Here is a 17235-nt window from a genome sequence, read left to right as displayed (position 1 = left end):
TTTTGTTTTTTTGAAAAGATCCTACTTCATACTATAGCCACACTCATCTGTATTAAGAATATCTTTAGTTTTTGGATTTCGGATAACTTGTTCGCAAGATATCACATACGCAGTCAGGCGCCGTTCATAAAAACTGTTGTTTGTTGATTAACAAAAACAGCGTAATCAATAGATATTATGCGTTGCAAAAATTCGTAAATATAGTTAAATATATAATAAATGTATCTACAAAACACGGAATTAATCGCTCTTTAATAGCCCGCAAAAAAAATCACAAAGGAACATGTATTTTTCGTGCCTACAATGTAGAATGGCTCCTTAATGGCAGATACACCAAACTCACTCGCACTTCCTAAATAACAGCCAACCCAGATTGTGTGAAACATGCAGCACATCCTTAACTGTTAACCACATCATCCTCGATTGCAGGAACTACGATCAAGTCAGAAGAGTCCTGAAAATCATGGACAACATCACCGAGGCGACCACTTCACCCTTGTTCCAGAACCTACTACTATTATTCTGCAAAACCATCGAAATTCTAGACAATCTATGAAGCCTACGACACCATCCTCGCTAATCCTATAAATTTTCCTCCACAAGTTTCCAACCAAATAACTATCATAGACAGATAAATCGGGCCAATAATAGTCGCTAATAACCCCTGTTGTTGATGCGACTCTAAACTCGTGAAAGAAAAAAAAAAAAAAATATCGAAGAAAGATTTAAAAATACTCGTGAAAGTATCATTCAGTTATTTTTTTATTTTTCACTAAAACAAAACTCTTCGTGATATTTTTTAGTAATATTTGCTTGCTGGATATTTTTGCTCGTAAATATTTCATCGAGCTGAAAAAATAATTGCTGAGCACTGCGTAAATATATACATAATGTAAATATGGATTTTTGCTAGGCCCTTTCAGCTTTTTTTGCTTTAACTTTTCGATTTATAATACGAAACGAATTTTCAAATATTTATAGAATTTCAAACGTACTTTTCGCTACGACATTATTACCGATTTACAATAAAATATTTAGTACGTGTTTCATAATCTTATGTATTAACGCGATTATTGTACTTTTACTCTACGAAAAATTATACGTTTATGCAAAGCAATATCAAGCGCGTATTTTAAAATTGCTTTATCGCATATTCGTTTAATACGCTTTCAACAAACTCTAATTTCCACTATGACAAAATCTCACAATTTTCGTATTCTGCATGCACGTTTATTTATGCAAAGTACACTGGGCTCCAGTGTGTTCTCATACAAGGCGTTTTAATTAATTAAAGAGCTACTGTAATAGGCGTAAGTCACACTCTTCTCGCGTCCCGTGAATCGTTAATGTGTACTTTGGATGGTACTTTACTTTAAAACGTTACACTCGCGTAATATAACATTTAAGAATTTTCGTGCAGAATTATTTCTTCACGAAATGCATCATAAATCCCAAAGTCGAAATTAATGGAATTATAAGCGATAATATTCTTTGTTTGCAAACGAAATACCAAAAACAAAATTAATTTAAACTTCGTGGCACTCGTTTCGCGTATGCGTCGAAATTATATTCTAAAGCTTACTCACTTTGTTGATTACTTAAAAATAAAAATTCAGATACACGTATTACGATTGTTGCAACACCGGTCAAAGTAGCCATTAAATTTTTAAATATTCCTATTAATATGCATGTTACGAACAAAGCGTGAACATAGCGAATTTATACGTACGCTAGAATGATAATACTTTCATTTATACATTTATACATTTACTATTTTCATACTGTATAAATGCATATATTTTTTCATTTAATAACTCTTTCTGCTTAGCAGGTAATATTCGACTAACAGAAAACAAAAATATGAACGTGTAACAATTTATTTACTGCTTTCATAGGTTCATTGTGAAATATTTCTACAATTGAAATTACAATCTTCCAAAATTTATTTCGTTGAAAAATTGAATAAGAAGCTTCGTCGAATGAAAAAATCGTAAAAAAGTGACAATGTTATTGTATTTAATATTTACAGAAACGTATTCACAGCATCTTGTTGACGTTTAAATTACGAAAGACTATCGAGAAAGCTCGTTCGAAATTTCGCAACTTGTAAACGTTTCGCTGATGTTTAAACAAAAACCGATTTATAGTTTGAGGAGTGGCACTCGCCAATTGTTCTTCTGCCAACGTTAAACGCTATACCGGTTCGCGTCTAGCAACAGTAGACGTTTCCGTCTATAAGCGACAAGTGGTAAACATTTTCGAGCCAATGCCAACAGCTTCAACACAATCGTGCACTAATGTTAACTGTAAAGTTTCAGATTGTTGCGCACGAAACATTCCTTCTATTTTAAAATATTTTTCATCGATGTCGAAAACCAGCCTGCATTCGAAAGATGCTATTCAAAAAACGAAAATTTCTTTTTTAACGTTACAATTTCATATTTTCAGTCAGTTTTTAACCAGGACGTACGGTTTTTCAAATACATTTCCAACATTTAAAACGAATCCTTTTGACACGTTGATTTATCTCAAAATTTTGACGCGCATTTATTATATTTTTAGTAGGTTCAAAAAGCCTCGTAGGATGATATCGAATGTTATTTTCTCTTATCTCTGACGAGATGTGAATGTAATTGAACGTGTATCAAACTCTATATGTATAATTTATAAATATTGATACGATAATCCCGTGGCTTAATAATTCTCAAACAATTCAAATATATCCAGCAGTATGGTTGAATCCAACAGTATCAATTTCAAACGTATCGATACTCGTCTCAGTCCCATCGCTAACAACTTTGCTAATGTGTCTGTCCACTACTCGTTGCTTCTACTTGCGTTAGTGTTCATACACTTTGATGACGATATATCTGTTTTAACTGGCCTAAACTAGTTGCAAGATCATGCTTGTCAGTGCTCTTGATATCTCCAAATATACAAGTTTGAATAATTCAAAAAACTAAAGAAAATATCAAGGATAGAAAAAGCGCAGTATTTGAATACTTTTCTCAGAAGGTAATGGATATCTGAGCAAAGCAGTCGTTTCAGTAATTAACTTCCCAACTCCAACAACACAATGAACGAACCATTATCAGACCACTATCAGCAAGAAATACATTCAATATTTATACAATAAATCAAGCAGTACGCCAACGAAACAGTTACATCCCCATTCCCTTTGCTCAAATATTATATTCCGTGTGTGCAACCCACCCCGAATGCGTTCTCGTATTATTAGCAGTATGTTGATATTACGATGTTACTAATACCATCAATCTTCTAATGAGCTTTTCCCGGCTTACGTGTACGCGATGTCACCAGCCAGCGTGTAAGTGCTTACAAGCTTAGGGGTTCCATTCTCTTCTTAACGCACGTGCTAAGCACACTGTCGCACACCTATACCAAAGTAATCCCTTTGCTCTGCAAAGTCGCATCCGCTAAAATACGATTTCCACCGGCTCTCGGATACTTTCGCGACAGCCAGCCAGCAATCAAAAGTGTTTTATTCCGCCTTTGAGGACCGACTGTGATCGAGCGTTCGCGTGCACGTTCGAGGGAAGGGTGCGATTGCACTCTCTGGATGTACCGTTGGACCTAGTCGACGACTGAGAAGCTACCCTCTCGCACGGTCGAACTTTATCGCCGCTATTTTCCCCCCATTAATCGAGGAAAATGAAATATACGAGCCACTACGCCTCGAATTGCACGCGATTCATAAATTTTTGTTAAATTCGCTGAATTCATTGACAGCCACGGACAAGTTCTTCGGTTAGTTTCTAATTATCAGTCAAAATAAGTCTAATAGATGGACAACGCTATACGAGTCCAGTTTTAATCTATTAATCCCCAAAATAGTAAGATGTTTATATTACAAATTTTGGTAAAATAAATAAAAAAATTATTTTTGGTTGCAGGGGTCCATTACAATCATTTTTGGTCAACAGACATACCCTGGAAATTCTACGCACATACGAAAAAAAAATTCGAGAAAGTGTGAAATTTGTCAACAAAATTAAAAAATTTCAAGGCGTTTTAAAAAAAATTATTTTCAGTTGCAGGGGCCAATTACAATTATTTTTGGTCAATAGATATACCCTCGAAATTCTAACCATTTTCGAGAATAAAATTTGAATAGGGCCCAAATATTTGGACAAAATTAAAAAATTTCAAATCATTCTAAGAAAATTATTTTAAGTTGCAGGGGTCGATTATAAACATTTTTGATGAATAGACATACCCCCGAAAACCTATCCACTTTTGAGAAAAAAATTCGAGTAGGGCCTAAATATATGGACAAAATTAAAAAATTTCAAATCGTTCTAAAAAAATTATTTTCAGTTGCAGGGCCAATTACAACTATTTTTGGTCAATACACATACTCACGAAATCTTACGTACTTTCGATAAAAAAATTCTTTACTGGAAATATAATTTCTGAACAGAAATGCTTCTTCCATGCAAATGTTTAAAATATCATAACTTCTGAACGGATTGGAGGATTTTAATGTTTCAAACGGCAAACAACGCGTATTTAAGTGAAGAATATATAGAAATTCCAAGAATATTCGAAAAATTGTTCCTTGACCCCGTAAAGTGAGAGAAACCTCATAAAAATGGTCTAATTTTCAAACAGCCATAACGCCTACAATAGTGAATATATTTCAATAAAATTTTGTTCTGAAGTAGAGCTCATGAGTACTTACAAAAAAGTATTAGACAACTTTTCTGTAGCGCGTAAAACGAAATTATTAAAAATCAAAACTGAATTTTTAAGAAAAATCGTCAAACGCGTAAATTTTTCGGCGAAAAAAAAATTTCAAATCGTTCTAAAAAAATTATTTTTAGTTGCAGGGGACAATTACAATCATTTTTGGTCAATACACAAACCCCCTAATTCCTACGTACTTTCGAGGAAAAAAATTCTTTACTGAAAATAAACTATGTGGCCGGAAATGTTTCTATAACTTTTTAACGAAGCCTCAACCAACAAATTAGTATCCTTGATTTTCGTCTTATTTCGGCCTCTAGAATCTCCCATTAAAATTTTTCCCACGGATGGCTAAACACTCTGTCTAGTAATAGTTCTTAAAATGAGCCCCCCAGTGATTTGTAAATTGAACCACCATCGTTTTAAGAATCATTACTGTATATTGTTTTTTTCAGATTTCTGAGCTGTTCCAGGTGGTCTCAAAAAGGGGTGACAATCGATATAATTATATTTTCAGAAGAGGCCAGGTATTTTTTAAACTTTTTCCCGATCGAAAGGATCAAAACGAAAGGAACCGTATTAATTATTTCAGCCTCTTAAGCGGTTGTCCGAAAACTGTAAACGTTCATTGCTGGTTAAAGGGCAAAGAACGAGCGGAGGCAGGAGGCGACTCTAACGAGATTATATCTGTAAAAGCAGCAACGAGTTGCGGGCGGAGCTTTACGGTGATTTCCGCGCGACTTCCTGGCCGAAGGCGCGGTACTAATCTCTTTGCTGAAAACCCGTCGTAAGGACCAACAGAGACTGTCCATGGCGACGTCTGCCCAAAATTATCCGCCTGCTTTCCCGTAATCAACTCTTCCGACTCTCCTTTCACAATAATTATTTTCGGCTGGCTGCCCGACATCCCCTGGAATGCACCGGATATTAAATATTTGGGGAATATTCCCGCGGAGCTGCCCGGAACTTGGAAAAATGGCCGACTTCGTCGACGAAAAGGTAATTAAATTTTCGAAAGATTCTTCGACTCCGGTTAAAACTTTCCACATGTGTTGATCGTCACGATTTGATTATTCTTTATTGTTTATGCACCCCTCGAGTCGTTCAATTGCTTATAATTTAAATTTTGTACTTTGTAGCTCGCATAATTACAGTCTTTCTAGAGATAGTAAATATGAAACATTTTTAAGCTCGTTTAAGATCAATTGTTTTACTCTTTTTAGAGGACGTAAACGAAATTTTTTATGGTCTTTCGATCTAGGATTCATCAAGAAGCAAACCAAGCAAACTATTACATTTAGGTGCAATTTACGCGTGATAGGAAATGACTTCTACATAAAAGTCAACCGCTTAATGAACTCGTGCGAGCAGGTTTTAAAACCACTTTTTACTAGGAAACCATCAGTTTCTATAACAATTTCCGTTTAAGCTCTTTTTAAACGAAACGGCGTGCTCGTAATTGTGTCCCTAAATTACCATGTACATTATTTTTGACTGAATTTTTCGCGAACAACGTACAAAAAGTTCGAGTATAAATATTAATTTTCCTATTTGTTCAAACTCTTGATATATTATCGTTTGTCGACAAGCATTTTAGTTTCACGCGATAATCCTTTTATAGACGGAAGAAAACTTGGTAAAAAAAATCCATTAATCCGCCAACAGCTACGGGGCTACTGCCGAAAATAATGTTCGTTTATCGTGATGTAATAGTTCGTACGTGGCGAAATTTATCGTGACTGGGTTTCGTGTTCGCGAACTGTTATTCAACCAAACAGAATTTTGCGTGCTTTGCAGTTTTCTTTTGCATTGCTATTTGCAGAAGATAACATTATTAGAAGCTCTGCAATAGAGTACAAGTTCAAAAAATTAAAACATAACAAATTTATTCGAACAATGCATGTATAAAAGAAATTTCAATTGATTTTGGTTAGATTTTAATAGAAACTACTGTCACAGACGTAAGAAGGAAATTCTGCATTTGAATAGAAAGTTTAAATATAGTTGAAAATGTTTCACAATTTTTCTTTCAAACGAATAATCATATTCTATCTGTGGCAATTATAATTTTTCAAACAGGTTCGACAGATAATTTATTCGGATACTTGCGACATTATCGACCACTCGCGAAAATGTCAGCAAACGTATAAAAGCCACTTTAATTTGACCTTTATTTCGTTGGGCATTCGATCAGAATATTCGGTCGGTGAAGTCGTTGAAAGATTCAAAGAGCGTGTAATCCAGTTCTCAATGAAAATTAAATGTCTACAGTGTCTAACCACTCAATAACAGCGACTCGATTATTATTAGACCGAGAATAATTGCAATCATTTGCAGAAAAGAATTTAACGAACAGCTGCACCTGAGTAGTCGATAAAACGGATCTTTTTGCGTGACAAAGTTTAAAAATACATTTTTTAATTATTATCGCTACTAAAAGTGACTTTAAAATGTCATAAATGGGAGGCTATTTTCAAGAAGGAATTTACAATTAAATATCGTGACCTTAATTTATAAGTTGATAATTATAATGAATTTGATAGCCTTCAGTATTTTATAACTTTGAAATTACTTGTAATTGCCATTAAAATCGCAATTACCGTAAAGTTCTTATAAAGTTCGATGTTCCTTGTAAGCTCCATTGGTGGACTTTTACTCAAAGAACCTGATCTTCTCAAGTAGTTACATTTTAAATTCAGAAGACGATGGATCTTTTCTTACAATTAGAATTTCTTATGCAGCGTAAATAGTAATTTTATATGAAGAAAATGGCTGCCGCGTCTGTCCATTACTCGCTGTTTCTACTTATTCCGACGTCCAAGACGTACTCTATCGCACCAGTGGGCGATTAATTTTTAAAGCCGATTTTCTCCAACATTTTCGATTTATTTTTTCCACGTAGAATCCACCCCAATGGTGCCACGATTACTGAGATACCCTGTACTTCGTTGAAAAGAAGATGGTGAAAGAAATAATGGAAATTTTCTACTTAAAGTAGTTCGAGCCTCGTTTAATAAAGCGAGAATTCTACATGAATTGTAAATTCTCCAACATAATCGGGAAAATTACCCGATAAGATATCACGAGCGTTTTTTAAATATCCAATTACTGTTTCTATTCGACGCAAAGAAAATCTCGAACGACGAATCCACCGATTCGAGATCCAACGTCTTCTGAATTTGAAATGCAACTATTTGAGCAGATCAGCTTCTACAAATAAAAGTCCACCGACGAAATTTACAAGGAATATTAAACTTCGTAAGATCTTTATTGGTAATATAATTTGAATAACAATTGCGAGGCATTTTGAAGTTATAAGAATCTTTATAACTTCATACGATGAAGACTTAAATCTCTACGTAGAATTCGCCATGAAGAAGTCCGAAGAATAAATTTTGATTTACCAGCGATATTTTCTCTTAAAAATTTATAAATTGCATAACATTGAAACAACTTAATTTAGTTCGAATTTAATGGATTTGATGATACGTGTTAAATTATTAAATAATTTTTAGAAGTATCTTTCCAGAGTTAATAAGCAGTGATCTTTAAATGCTTCACTGTCTCCAAAATGGATCCTCAAGTTAGGGGGGACAAAAACGATCAATTTACGAATCATTACTATAAATAGGAATCAGATACACCGAATCGTTTTCGATTATTTTCGAGACGATTGTTAACATTTACCGCGAGAAAATGTGTCCAAAGTCGAATCGATCAACTCGACATTTACTCGGTGCACAGTTTTTCTAACCTCGAAACTTTCACGCGGCCATTATCAGCTGCGCGAGTTTCACGCAGAACGTCGAGAAGCAACATTGTTTGCAGCACAATATTAACAAATGCAGTTTGCCGTTCTCCGATATAATGCGAAAGTTTCGTCATAACGCGACGTTGAATATTTCTAGAATGCCGGCGAGAACCAGCGTCGCGTAAATACGACGCGGTGAAAAGCGAGTGAACTTTTAAGGGGAAGTTTTTGCATTAGCGAAAGATTCACGGGTAATGTTTGCCGTGACACCTGCCATGACAATTCAGGACCCCGAAAAACTCGAAATTCCATAGCAATCTGAGTGTGCACGTTCCTTTATCCATACTCGCTTAAATATAAAATAATATATGCTTAATTTTCGTTGCATACGTTATATTATAATATCTCAATGGGGGTAGTTAGCTTCTTAACATATAAAAAATAATTCTTTAATTTCAATTCCTTAAATAAACGTTTGGGAATTAATAATTTATAAACGAAGAGGATACATCTCGAAGAGGATGCTTCTTGAAAGACCGTTCTTCATCCCTGTTCTAGTCTATTGTGCCCATACGCCACGCGTGAAATATGGCACACTGATATTTCATCGAACAAAATTTGAACTCTGCAATGAAATACTGCCCTATTCTATCTTTGAGTACAATTTCTTTCCCTTCCACTGGGCAAATTTTATTTCAAATGGAAATAAGAAGTAACTATTATAAATAACGTTTCGATCTTTTATTTCTCGTGGCATTGTTTAGAAATATCGATTCAATGGAAATAAGAGGTATTTCAAACGATCGTTGAAACGAGTACTTCAAATAAATATCAAAGCAACAAAATTTATTCGCTAGAAAAAATACGGAGTTATTGAATTTTAAACGAAGCATAAAATATCGCGGTTTTATTTTCAGCCAGGTGATATACTAAATAAATTTATTTTTAAATAAACCATTTGATCTTTTAAATACGTATGATGGACGAAGGATATGTAAAATGTCAGTAAAATATACTTCATAATCTCTTTGAATCAATATCATTCATCATTTTAACAGCACAAAGGGATGTGTAATTTCATCCACTGGAAAATTTCTGAATATTCCGTTATTGGAACGTTTCATTATTGCAAATATAGATTTATTATTTTCAAAATTATTTCATAACATCGGATAGCTATTACATTTCAAACTATTAATATAATTATTGTTTTAAACGATTTATATTTTATATAAAAAAACCGGATAAAATTTGATATCAAATTCTGGTTAGCTTCCGATGTAAATGAAAATATATAGCGAAAATGAAAGAAGAGAATCTTCAGTTTCTATTACCTTGGAACAGCCTAACAACGCATATTAAAAGTAGTACAATTTTAGACGCGTGCAGTTCCGAAACTACTAGTGTTTTTTTCATAATTGAGCCACTGCTAGAAGCAGCAAGGCCTCACCTTTAAAGTGGCTTTTGGTTTTTGGCGATCTGACTTTCCGTTTTCGAGATATCGTAATTTATATAAAAGGGTATTTTTTTTAATTTGACTATCTTTGTCTCTGTCTAACGCGTCGCGACGGACTTCTTTCTCGCGCGTGCATCGTGCTGATTTATTACACTATTTACTACGATCACGTGAGGGGTCAATGACCTCGCGTGGGCGCGCAACAATGAAACGTAAACAAAGCTTCGGGCCCTTATTATCTCCGAAACTAGCCACCGCATCGACTTGAAACTAAAATCGCTATATCTCCGGAATCAATTACGCTATCGACTTCAATGAACGCTCATTTTAAAGAGAATTTCATCCCCTATCCAATGAATATATTAACTACTATAATTTATGGTTTCTTCTATGCTTATTTTGCAATTTACATCGACTCTATGCTTTAAGCAAAAATATTCGACATAAAAGAGAAAGGTATCCGATGAATAAACTTCAAAATACAACTTTCTACACATATAATGCAAAAATGATAAAAACTGTTTTAAATTAATTCGTTGTTTTTTCTCTAAGATCTATGATGACCTCTAACTTTGTACAATGTAAATATGTACTAAATAAATAAATTCCCAGGTCTGACAATCAAATACAGAACTGATTAATTTGCAATGGAAACTAAAATTGTTTCCAGATATCTAATAATTATTTACTCCATTTAGTTCGAAGCGAACAACCCCGAACATTTCTCCCAATTCATCAAAACAAATAAAACAACTAACAACTTACCTGGTGCACTCCGATCCCTCTTCTTCCGCCTCAGCCTCTTCTTCTGTACTTTCTCCACGTAGTTCGAGGAAGAAGAATCGTCGCAGCCAGGAACTCCCTCCCCCTCCTGAATCTTCCTCGCCTCTTCCTGTCGTTTCTTCAGCAGCTCGTAAACCCGTTTAAAATAATCCTTGGCGATGTCCTCGTTCGATTTGTTCGTCAACAAACCATCCCCGTTCGAGCACCCGAAACTATCAACCAATCCCTCGTCGAACTCTCCTTTCGGCTCGATTTGATCCTCCTCTTCAGGATCTTCGCTGCCATCCACGATCTTAAACGTGTTACTCTTCTTCACGTTCGATCGCGTGTACAGGTCTCGATAGTCCTTGAACGCTTTCTTGGGGATCGTGTTGTAGCCACAGTCGGGGGACATCGCGTTAACCGCCTCGAATCCTCGATTCCTTGCCAGATTCTCGACGAGCGTCTGTTTCTTGGGATTCCCGGGGCCTCGATCGACGACCAAATAATTCTCCTGCAGGCTGGTGCTCGGCCTGTCGCTCGACGAGTCGTTCAACGTCGCCGTGGCCTCCCTCCTCGGTCGATCCTCCGGGATTCCGCGCTCCTGCAACGGATTTACGCAATTCAGCAAGTTCTGACAGACTCTGCAGTTTCTGAAGGGGCACAGATCCGCCTGGAGATCCTTCCACCTCGGCTTGCTCATGAAGTCTTCCTCGTTCGCGTCCCTCTCGGACTCGCGATGCATCCTCTCGTGCCTCTTCCTCTCCTTGTACTCGCGCCAGGACTCGTCGACGTTGTCCTGGCTCCTGATGCGTCTCGGTGGATTCGCGAAATCCTGCTCGGAGTCGACGCCGCCTCCTATCTGGCCCAACAAAACGTCGCTCTTCGTTTTTCGATAAAGTTTCCGTTTCTCGGATTCCCTTGTTTGGGATTTCTGTCTCGACGCCTCGAGAATGGCATCGCTCCTCGACCGATAAACTTTGCCCTTCGACGAATCCTCCGAGCGTGTCCTCCCGTTCCTCGATCTCTCCCTCTGTCTGTCCTTCTGCACGGCCTCCGGATCGAATCTGATGACGTTGGTCTCGCTGCGCACCTTTCGCGTCCGATAGCCCCCCGGACGCTCGTTTCGCCCGTAATCCGAGTATCTCTTCTCGATACCGCGTCCGAGCTCGTCGCAGCGACTCGAGCTGGCCGATCGCTGGTGCTCCTCCATCTTCTGCTGAAGCTTCCTCCGCAGGAACGCCCTCACCCTCTCCAGTTCCTCGTTTCCGATTCTGTTCTCCCCCCGTTGGAAAACCGAGCCGTCCGTTCTCGACGGCTCCTCTTTCGAATCGATCCACGGAACGTCGTTGGACACCTCGAGCCTCGGCTCCTCCTCCCCGATCGTCTCCCTCAGTTCCTTTAAGCCGTCTTTAATTCTTTGACTCGGAACCTCGTCCCCGTTAATCTTCGACTCGGTCACCCGATTCTCCTCCTCGGGCTCGATCGATAGAGTCTCGCTCTGGCTCCTCAGGTAAGCCTTCATCTTCTTGCACCTCTCTTTCGCGATCTCCTCCGGGCACTTGCCTAGAGTGCTCTTCGTCCTGAGGTCGTCTATGATCTGCTGGCGAAGATAGTCCCCCACGGAGTATCTCTTCGACGACGTCTTGGGCTGCTCGTTCCGCTGGACGGTGGCTTCCGGTTCCCCGGACCGCCTGTTCCTCGATTTTTTTTCTTTTTCCTTCACGGTCACCTCGCTCTTGGATTTTCGAGGTCTGTAACCGAACTCGTAGCCCCCGAACTTCGTGCTGAACCCATCGATGTTTCGATTCCCTTGTATCGGAGCGGGAATCGAGGAAGAGGAAGAGGAGAGGGACGACGACGCGGTGGTCGTCTTCTCGGAGGCTGGTTTGCTCGTAGGGAATTGCTCGTAGGTCTTGAGACCCTCGCGAAACGAGCCCCTCGCCCTCTGCGCCGTTTTACCGGTCGTCTCGACCAACAGACGGCCATCTTTGCCCAACAGTTGTATAACAGGAAGCGTGTCCGCGGTCGTAGTCAGCTCCCACTCCCAGTGCAACGGCTTGTCCAGCTTCAACCTGATGCACGGTTCCGTAGGCTCGTTGGGAGACGAGGAATCCGGATTTACTGGACTGGACGTCGCCGCCGTTATGAGCGGGTGAGAGTTCTTCATGGCTTCCGGTTTTTGCGCTCCACGCGATAACGGTTTTCGTTCCAACGACAGATGCTGGCTTTTAAAAGCTCGTCGACGATTTTTACCGTACACTTTCAGAATTTATACTTTTCCTTCGTACTTGATATAATGTCGCTTTTTCCGAATAGGGTTGATAGAATTTTTAAAATTGGGCACGTTTCCATAGGGAAATTATCGTTTATTCGATGAGTTAATATTTGGTTTGTAAAGTGTATATTCGAGAGAATGTGATAAGTTTGAAGAGGATACTGTTAACAGTGTTTGAGAAGATAATTCACGTAACAACATCCCTTCGTAGCATTTTGATGTAGAATTTTCAATATTTTTGTTCGGTTGCAGTCTCAAATATGTTTATAGCAAACTCGATGATTCTGTTTAATGGTGTTTAGAAAATTGTGATCACTAGTTGTGCTTGTCTTGTGTTCGTCAAGTTCATATTTTTTTTTAATAAATTAATATATCTTCAGGTATAAAAATACACTCTTGAAGTATGTGCAAACGAATGTACAAAGTTTGAAGAAGCTATTATCAACAGTGTCTGAGAAAATAATTCACAAAGTGTCTCTTTTCAATATTTTAAGCTAGAAATAATTTTCAATATTCTTGCTTAGTTGCAGTCTCAAACATGTTCATATCAAACTCTATGCAAAGTCGATCCTTTAATGGGCTTTAAAAAATTGTGATCACTAGTTGAGCTTGTCTTGTATTAGTCAAGTTCATGTACTTTTTTAAATAAATTAATATATCTTCATGAACATACATACATACGTATTTTTGTGAAGTATGTGCAAAGTTTGAAGAATCTATTATGAAGAGTGTTCGATAAAAAAATTCCCGAAAGCACTTTTCAGCATTTTAAATTAGAAGGTCCATTACGATGTCTACGCGGTGTCCACATCGTGGTTTTTGGTGTCCAAGCTATACCAAGTTGCTTAGTTTCGAGGCGTTCGAATTGCGGTTTAACCCGGTCGTGTCCGTGTTGCGAGTCGATTTGTGCTCGGTTGTTCGTTTTAATCAGACTTTAAACTATTCTCGTAGTTTGTCCCGACGATTTTAAGTATTTTCATTTATAGATTATCCATTCAAAATGAAACCACACGCGATCGGAGTTATATAAAATTCTTACAGTTCCGTGGGCATCGAAGCCACTCCACTGCCCCGTTTAAACGTCCACGTTCGTGAGCATATTTAATGGCAATTATAGTATTTCCATAACATAAAAGGAGAAAATCAATATTGAAATATTTCCATCAACATCTCGCGTGTCAATATTTACATTCACTTTGATACACAAACACTCGCGTGCATTCGAAAATATTTCCCAACGGAACGAAAATATTTTGATCGTTCGAACAGGCCGGCTAGTTTTATCGTTGAATCTTCGCGATTGTTACGAGCACACCAGCGAATTTAAACCGCGTTTCGCTGTTCTGAAATAGTCACGATACGACATTTAAGTATCCACTGGACGATACGCGGTCGGTTCCATTGAGTTGGACGTCAAACATGCTCGACGGTTTAAAAATATTTTCAAACAATGTACAAATATGTTGGCCAGAGCGACGGTTCGCATAGTCACGGTTCGTGGTTGTTGTTTGCTTTTCCCTTCGCTATCGTTGATCAATTGCGCACTGCATTCAAAGTGGCATTATCGACCGCCATTGTTCCACGTTTCGCGGTTCAATTTGCGAGATGTTCCCACCCCGCCACCCGCGACGCGTTTCACACGATATCCACTGTACGAAATAAGCGATCGAGAATCATACTTCGACGGAATCGCATGAATATTAAATCGCTTATGCAACGTGACCTCAGACGTTTGGCAGCTTGTCAGAATCGAGGAAGTTTGACTTTGGAAGGCTCCCGAAACGGCACCCTACCATTTCTTCGTTCCGTTTGGCTATGTTTGCGATCGTTGTTCTCCCCTACCGCGATACTAGTGTAATAAACATCGATAGGTGTTTCTTTCCGTTCGAGGGCGAGGGATATAACTCTTGTCAAACATTTGCTATCGTTTCCTGACTCAAAGTTATGTAATTTGTAATAGTTATGATAATGATTGCAACATTTCTTACTAGGTGATATATTTAAAAGATTTAATTCAAAATAAATTGTGTTTAATATTATTCGAAATAAAATTTTAATTGTCGAAGGTGATTCTCAAAACTGACGTTTGTTTCAAAGATTTCACTTTTGGTACTTTTATAACAATAACTTTCGTTAAAATTGTGCAACTTGTAATAGCTTCAGAAATGAATGCAACATTTCATACTAGGTATAATATTTAAAAGATTTAATTCTAAATAAATTGCGTTTAATATTATTCAAAATAAATTTTTAATTGTCGAAACTAAATCTAAAAACTGACGTTTGTTTCGAAGATTTGACGTTTGGTACTTTCATAATAATAACTTTCGTTAAAATTGTTAAACTTGTAGTAGCTTCCACAATGATTGCAACATTTCATATTTGGTGTTATATTTAAAAGATTCAATTCTAAATAAATTGCGTTTAATATTATTCAAAATAAATTTTTAATTGTCGAAAGTGATTCTGAAAACTGACGTTTGTTTCGAAGATTTCACGTTTTATAACAGTGACTTTCGTTAAAATTGTGCAACTTGTAATAGCTTCCACAATACTTGCAACGCTTCTTATTTGGTGTTATATATAAAATATTTAATTCTAAGTAAATTGTGTTTAATATTATTCGAAATAAAATTTTAATTGTCGAAGGTGATTCTCAAAACTGACGTTTGTTTCAAAGATTTCACTTTTGGTACTTTTATAACAATAACTTTCGTTAAAATTGTGCAACTTGTAATAGCTTCCGCAATGATTGCAACATTTCTTACCAGGTGTTATATTTAAAAGTTTTAATTCAAAGCAAATTGTGTTTAATATTATTCAAAATAAATTTTTAATTATCGAAAGTGAATCTCAAAACAGACGTCTGTTTTGAAGATTTCACGTTTGATACTTTTATAAAAGTGAGTGATCCTGAGGGAATGGAAGTAAATTAAAATAGTTACGGTTGCACACGCGATCAGAGTTCAACTGTACCGCGAAATTTATATTTCTTTCGCCCAGCACGTCGTGAAGAAGACACGAAAACGCGGCTCGTTCGGCCACCGAGCGCAGTGATTCGCAGTATGCCAAAATAAATTCCTGGCAAGAATGCCGTAACGTTCACTGCCTGTTTTATAACCGTATTGGCGTAGCGAGAAATGGCGGGCTGTCTGCACGAACGCCCAACTACGCGTGTTTACGAATGCTATTCGACGACCAGCTTTCCTTCCTTCGTAAATATTTTATTTATTTGAATAGTAACTTCGAATTTTGGTCCAAATAGTTATTTTTTATCTAGAGAATCTACACACAGAATGTTACTCTGGTTATCGATCGTGAGAGCTGAGATCATCCTCCATCGAACATTCCATATTCTTGGAAACATGAACACCACAATCAAAAATTTACAACACTCAGTGTCGATTACTGATCTTACAATAATTTCTAAAAATCATTCTACGTTCCTCGAACCTGATACACAAAAGTACACCTGTTGCGAATCGTCATTTTTCACGGAACTCTCGCAAGATCCTCGATTTCACTGTGCAAGCTGCTCGTCGACTCGTTCCCAGAAGCTAATATCCGAACGAGTTCGTTGGAATCGCCAACTATCGCGAGGGGGAGCAAGATCAACAAACGATAAGGATAAACAAAACGACGAACGCTCGTTCCCTTGGTAATCGTATGTAAATCGCGGGGGAACTCGGTAGGTGTCCCGCTTTCGAACTGGCCGTCTCGCGACCGACTGGTACATACACATCTCAAAATATCTCGGAAGGCATAGCTCAGCCGGCCCCGTAGAAACGAAAAAACTCGCCAGCGTGCGCGGCGACCGGTCGATTACCGATTCTGGACAAACGAGCTCGTTCGAGGCGAACGTCACGTTCGGAGGATGGACGTCGAAAGAGCGGTGCAGAGCGAGGGAATCGTCGCGATTCGGTCCGTTGATCGAACGAACGACCCTCCGGAATCCGGCTACGTAAACACGGCTCGCGACACGTTCCGCGAACGGATCGTTCGATCGATCGATCTATCGTTATCGGTTCGCGACATCGTCGATCGTTGTGACTCGCGTACGGGGCCAGCCACGGATTCACTGAAGCCTCCGCGCGGCTGCTTGGCGGCACCTGTGTGTCTGTGTGTGTGCGTGTGTAAATCCACGGTGGCGTCATACCGATCCTAAAATAAATCCCGCGGGATCCGATGGGTAGGATGCAGGAATGCTGGCACGTGGGATGTGTCACGAATATCATTCGCCAGCACGGTCCCATATGTTCTCTTCCTAGCAGGTATGCGCGC

At 38.2% G+C, this 17235-nt stretch overlaps 1 protein-coding gene across 2 annotated transcripts in view; it reads right to left on the bottom strand.

Annotated features, from left to right (window-relative positions):
- The window catches only part of LOC122395045, a 285418-nt gene extending 268409 nt beyond the window's left edge, over window positions 1-17009 (bottom strand). Inside the window, exons 1-2 of one of the 2 annotated variants that reach the window (XM_043392343.1) lie at window positions 15848-17009; window positions 10680-14803 (exon numbers count right to left, since the gene is read on the bottom strand). In XM_043392343.1, the coding sequence (XP_043248278.1) occupies window positions 10680-12846 (2167 nt within the window). In that variant the 5' untranslated portion in view covers window positions 12847-14803; window positions 15848-17009. The remainder of the gene's footprint in view (window positions 1-10679; window positions 14804-15847) is intronic. The other variant, XM_043392352.1, reaches the window with a different exon arrangement.
- Between the last annotated feature and the right edge of the window lie 226 nt (window positions 17010-17235).

This window comes from Colletes gigas, unplaced genomic scaffold (genome assembly GCF_013123115.1).
Source record: "Colletes gigas isolate AHSC1104 unplaced genomic scaffold, ASM1312311v1 Colletes_gigas_Sc00001, whole genome shotgun sequence".
NCBI classification, from domain to species: Eukaryota; Metazoa; Arthropoda; class Insecta; order Hymenoptera; family Colletidae; genus Colletes; species Colletes gigas.
This window is presented reverse-complemented; position numbering and strand designations above follow the sequence as displayed.